Consider the following 6,501-nt stretch of genomic DNA (forward strand, 5'->3'; position numbering starts at 1 on the left):
CCTTAGAACAAACCCTGCTGATCAGTCTGCACAATGTTTCTTAAGGCCAGTTGTAGTCAGGTGGTACAGCAGTCACTTCATGTGGTCCAAGTAATAGTTCTCAGAACATTCCCAACTTACAAGCTGAAATTATTAGTTCTGCAAGCATGCGCATGCCTTGACATTGATTGTGTTGACATAGAAATGCGTAAACCAGCACTCTCTTCCACCCTTAATACCACGACTGAGGTCAGACCCTTGAGCAAGCCACCAAACTCTCAAATGCTCTTGGATGGGATAAATGCAGAGCGCAAATTCTAATCATGGAACACCATAATTGGCTACACATCACATCACTTTTATGAAAGCCAATCTCAGTATGCAAAAGCACTAAGCCTGTTATTTTGCTTAAAGGTATTCTGTTTATTTATTATTATTATTATTATTATTTTCAATTCATGAGTATTACTGAGCTTAAATAACTGTAGATGACTATTTCCTCATCATGTGTTTCTTTGTGTTTTTCTCTGGTTTTAGCAAAATTATGTAACATTTTGGCGCAAATATGCAAAATAGTAAACCAAAACTTGATGCTAAAATAGCAAATATTTGCACAGCTACAGTAAATTTTCCAGGAGAACTGACATAAGCTGGGATAAATGTGAGCCAGACAGCACAGAATATGAGCATACTGAATGTGATGAACTTAGCTTCATTGAAGTTATCAGGGAGCTTCCGAGCAAGAAAAGCTAAAACAAAACACATGATTGATAGCAGGCCAGTATAACCCAGAACAGCCCAAAAACCAAGAGCTGAACCTAAGTTACATTCAAGGATGATCTTTTCTCTATAATAGCTAAAATTCTTATATGGAAAAGGGGGGGATATTGTTAACCAAAGCACACAAATAATCACCTGTATTAATGTTAAGGAAACAACACTGAATCGTTGTTGTGCAGGCCCAAACCATTTCATAACATTATTTCCTGGAAGTGTAGCCTTGAAAGCCATTAAAACAACTATTGTTTTCCCAAGAACACAGGAGATACAGAGGACAAAAGTAATCCCAAACATTGTGTGGCGCAACATACAGGACCACTCAGTGGGCTGGCCAATGAAAGTAAGTGAACAGAGAAAACATAGTGAGAGTGAGAAAAGCAACAGGAAGCTCAGCTCTGAGTTGTTGGCTCTGACAATAGATGTTTCTTTATGAAGATAAAACAGAAGATATACCATTGCTGTTAATAACACCCCAATGAAGGAGAAAATACAAATCACCATCCCCATGATTTCTGTATAGGAAAGGAATTCAACCACTTTTAATACACATCCGTCTTTCCTTTCATTCGACCAGTACTCCAAATCACAAGGAAAGCAGTCACTAGAATCTGTGAAGAAATTATTCCAATATATAAAACATAATATTACTGAATATAAGGTGCATCATAAAGTCATTTGACAGGGCAATATTGCACTTTAAAATCAAATTTGTGAGAGTTAACAATCATGTAGGATTTTACCTGTGAAATTACTGATTTCTCCTTCTGCACATGGAATACAGTCATAACAGCAGACAGGTTGACCTTTTCGCACAGCCTTCCTAGTGCCAGGGGAACAGGTCTCACTGCACACGGACACAGGCAACTATAAGAAAATAAGTTGTCATATAAAACCTCACAGTAATGATGGTTTAAATTGGTAAAATAACTTGTCTTCAATAATAACTTTTATCACTTTAATGCCACTACTTTCACACATATTCAGCTAACTGACTGTTCTCTGGTCACTGTCTATTGCATGATTACAACAGTAATTTTACATGACCTTAATAATCAATTGTATAATATTCATTTACCTGTCCACTTTTCTCTGCCCACAGCACATGCTCCTGATTGACTTGAAGATGTTGTTCTGAAGGCAGTGAGCTGTCATAGAGGCCCACATGTTCAAACTGCATATTACCATCCTCCGCAGACTGCCAGTTAACCAGGTCATACCTTGCAACTGGATCACCACTTTCATCAAAGAAGATTTCTTCACCTGTTTTGACAGTGAATCTCACATCCCTCATATACTTCAACACCTAAGAAGAAACATCAGGAACATTATTCCTATATTAGTTAGTTTCACTATAAAATTAATTGTTCTTCACTCACCATTTGTGGTGTGGGCCACCCTCTTTTGCTGCTGTTGGTGGAGGATCTAAAGTCTTTTAATACATTGTGCAGTGTATATGCGACAGCATACACTGCAGTGTACACCTTGTTTACTATTCGTAGCTCTGATACATCAGTATATTCATTTTGCAGCCATGCAAGTCTCTCTGAACCAGTACAGCCTTTACTGCCACTGTTACTGAAAGAGCACTGGAAAATTGTTTCCCAAAATTCTTTTAACAGTTCATTTTTTGGTTCTTGATCAGGGTGCACATTCAGTAGAAACTCTTGCAGGCCCATAATTTTAGCATTTGCTATAGCAAAACCCACAGATCCAGAAAGGAAACTGTATCCCTTTGTTTCTGCAAGAGCTCGAGAAGTGATCCAGGATTCGCTGCCAACCCACTGTATCCCTGTGATGTTGTGCTGCGAAATTACTTTTAGGAGGGGAAGAAAATCTCCTAATGAAATAAAAGCTACCACAACCCTGGCAGTGCCCTTTTTGATAACTTCCAGTGTCTTCAGAAACTGTTCTTGTGGATCACTGTTTAATATGGCCTCTGTGTATTCAATACAAACACCTTCTTCTTTTGCAGCTTCCTCAAATGCTGCAATTCCATTATTACCATAGTCATTGCGACTCCTGACCGTCCCAACCCAGGTCCAGCCAAAGTGTTTGACAAGCTGAACCAGCGCTTTGCTTTGGTAATAATCACTGGGTATTGTTCTGAAGAAGGATGGATACCTTTTTCTGTCACTCAGGCATGCACATGTGGCAAAATGACTGATCTGTAATATAAAAAAGCAGTGAATAACATCTGTACTTTTTGGTTCTTATTCCACTATGTAAGTATGCTGCTCTACACAGTTCATTGCTATTTTATATTTGCAACAGTATCTTTAAAATTTTTAACATTTGATTTTTAACATATATTTTTGGTATTCGTTCCAGTTGTTCATCATAATCTGATTACACTAACCAGCAGCAGATAAGTAAACTCTTACAACAGGTAATCTGAATGGACCAACTACAGATGCCAAGCCAATGGTGGATGAGGATGCTGAATCTCCAACAATGGCATGAACAGCTGCTGGTCTAATGCAGGATGTATCACTCAAAGTGTCTTCATGACCGTTCATCAAAGCCATGCCTGATAGGATTGTTTGGGTGAAAGAGCGACATGAATCATATATCTTATAGCCCAGAGCAATACCCGGCAACAACTGTGTGCTGTTATTAATCTCCTCAATGGCAAAAATTACTGTCTGAGCAAATTTAAACTCACGTAAGTTTAAGCTGTGGTGAAAAAAAAAAAGCATAACTGTATAACATTCTGAAAAGAATCATCAGTCATATTTAACCTTTTTTTTCTTTTTTCTTTTTCATAAGTATTGTCATACTGACCTGGCACATGTTGTTGGGTCTGGTTTGGAAGTATAATTGTGCATTTTTAGCAGAGCATTTCTGTGGATTGAGAAAATCGCCCCAATATTGATGTCTCTTTCTGCAGAAAGTGAAGGGAAGGCAGGCTCACCAAGCAGACTGCATACTTGTGCAGAAGCTAGCACTAAGACACCATGTAAAGCGAGCAGCAGTAGCTGCAGTGACACAGTTCTCTTTACCATGCCAGTATGTATGTGGGACAAGATCCTCTGAGGCAAAACAGTGCAGCCTTTTATCATGCCTGCATTTTGTCATATCTTCAAATGCCCTTTGGGGCATATTAAATCCTTAACTCTGTTTTGCTCTTTGCACTCATGTTTCATTATGAAAGAGGAGATATGTGTTCCAAGGCAGATGGTGCTGGAAGCTTACTGTTTTTGTATTGGGTTTCTACTTGATCTTTTTTCTTTTTGATCTTTGACCCTAAAAGTGTCTGGAGACGAGAAAAAGTCAGTTCTGTCCAAATCCCAACCTCTATTCATGCAAGTCGACTCTGGGTTATGCTTTAAAACATATTCTATAACATTTTTGGCCACATATATATATATATATATATATATATATATATATATATATATATATATATATATATATATATACACTACCGTTCAAAAGTTTGGGGTCAGTAAGACTTGTAATAGTCTTTAAAGTAGTCTCTTATGCTCACCAAGGCTGCATTTATTTGATTAAAAAAAAAAAAAAAAAACAGTAATATTGCAAAATGTTTTTACAATATAAAATAATGTTTTTTTTTATTTTAACATACTTTAAAATAGAATTTATTCCTGTGATGAATTTTTATCAGCTGTTACTCCAGTCTTAAGTGTCACATGATCCTTCAGAAATCATTCTAATATGCGGATTTATTATTAGAATGATCAATGTTGGATAATATCAACAGTTGTGCTGCCAAATATTTTTTGGAACCTGTAATTTTTTTTTTTCAGGATTCTTTTATGAATAACAAGTTTAAAAAGTACAGTGTTTATTCAAAATATAAATATTTTATAACAATGTAAATTATTTATTATTAACTTTTATTAAACTTTTAATTATTAACTTAATACATCCATGGTGAATAAAAGTATTAATTTCTTAAAAAAAAAAAAGAAACAATAAAAATGTACTGACCCCAAACTTTTGAACGGTAGTATATATATATATATATATATATATATATATATATATATTAGATGTGTAACGATGCGTGTACTCGTACCGAACCACCACGGCATCTCGGTTCGGTGCATGAGGCCTTACAACAAATACAGGCAATTCACCTCCAATCCAGAGGGGGTGCCCGCAGTAATGCAATGCTGTTTGATAACCGGCAGTAGAAGAACAGCAAATGCCAGGAGTTGCGCTCTTGAAAACAAAGCCCACTAGACAGTAATAATGTGCTGATTCTGACCATGTCTCTCACTAACAAAGGAGTATAACGTTACTTTAAAGAGCTTTGTGCTTTTGTATCCTATCTTTCTCATTCAGCACAAATCCAAATATTCCATAATATTTTCATATATACGATGTATCCAAATGCTAAACTATTATTTATTATGTAAAATATAGGCTTTGTACTTCAGTCGCGTTCCTATGGTGGAGTGAGGCGGGTGTGCTGATGTTTGGTTCACTGTATTTTATTTTGATAAAGTAACGTTACCCACTGCGCTGACAAATTAGCAATGCTAGAAGCCTGGAACTGATATGTTTTGTGTTTGTGTGTGCCAGCGCGATTACTTCAACTTTCCTGATACCAGCAAAATCAACTTAAACCAAAAAACAAATAGGATGTCGATTTCTGACATTTGAGTTTCTTTTCTGTCAAAAAAAATAAACTGAAACTCAGAAAATATAGGCTACATTACGTGTATTTTTCCCTTGTCTAACAGTTAACTAAATTAAATATATGTCAAGTATTTATTCCTTGTATGTATATATGTACTGAAGATTTTATAGGCTATATATGGCATTAACATTTGATATAATATTGAGTATTTTCACATGTAGGTGGAAAAAATTGTAATGTGTACTACTGTCTGTTTAACATAAATGAAAATAAATCTAGATTTGTTTTTTTTTCTGTTGTAAAAAAATTGTATCGAACCGTGACGCTTGAACCGAGGTACATACTGAACCGTGACATCTGTGTACTGTTACACCCCTAATATATATATATATATATATATGTATATATATATGCGAATGCCAGGAGTTGCACACTTGAAAACAAAGCCTACTAGACAGTGACCATGTGCTGATTCTGAACTTGTCTCTCACTGACAAATAAGTATAATGTTACTTTAAAGGCTTGCGCACTCAACTGTCTGCGAAATGGAGCTTTGTGCTCTTGTATCCTACCTCTCTCATTCGGCACAAATCCAAATATTCCATAAAATGTCCATATTTGAGATGCATCCAAATGCTAAACTATTATTTATTATTATGTAAATTATAGACTTTGTACTTCAGTCGCATTCTAACGGTGACACAGTGAGGTGGGCGCACTGTTTGGTTCACTGTGTTTTATTTTAATAAAGAACCAACTGCGCTGTCATGTTAGCAAAGCTAAAAGCCTGGAACTGATATGTTTTGTGTTTGTGTGCACCAGCGCGATTACTTCAACTTTCCTCATACCAGCAAAATCAACCTAAAAAACAAATAGAATGGCGCTGCCATTTGAGTTTCCTTTCTGTCACAAAACTGAACTGAAACTCAGCAAATATAGGCTACGTTACGTATTGCATTTTTCTTTCCATTGTCTATCAGTTAACTAAATTAAATATATTTTAAGAATTTATTCCTTGTATGTATATATGTACTGCAGATTTTATGGCTGTAACGCCACGCCAGCAGAGGGAGCCCTCACCCACTGACTGACTGTTGCTGCTCCCTCTGCTGCTTCGTTGGTTGCTTCCTGTTTGG

The 6,501-nt window shown here is 36.2% G+C and overlaps 1 protein-coding gene across 1 annotated transcript; it reads right to left on the reverse strand.

Moving 5' to 3' along the window:
* Window positions 1-471: 471 nt before the first annotated feature.
* LOC127180804 (extracellular calcium-sensing receptor) lies at window positions 472-3,761 on the reverse strand. The gene is made up of 6 exons (XM_051135109.1): window positions 3,541-3,761; window positions 3,141-3,432; window positions 2,136-2,924; window positions 1,835-2,062; window positions 1,500-1,623; window positions 472-1,367 (listed from the first exon to the last, which is right to left on the reverse strand). Exons 1-6 carry the CDS (start codon window positions 3,759-3,761, stop codon window positions 472-474), a joined length of 2,550 nt encoding a protein of 849 aa, XP_050991066.1.
* Window positions 3,762-6,501: the final 2,740 nt, after the last annotated feature.

The sequence above is a fragment of the Labeo rohita genome, chromosome 18 (genome assembly GCF_022985175.1).
Source record: "Labeo rohita strain BAU-BD-2019 chromosome 18, IGBB_LRoh.1.0, whole genome shotgun sequence".
Lineage (NCBI taxonomy): Eukaryota > Metazoa > Chordata > Actinopteri > Cypriniformes > Cyprinidae > Labeo > Labeo rohita.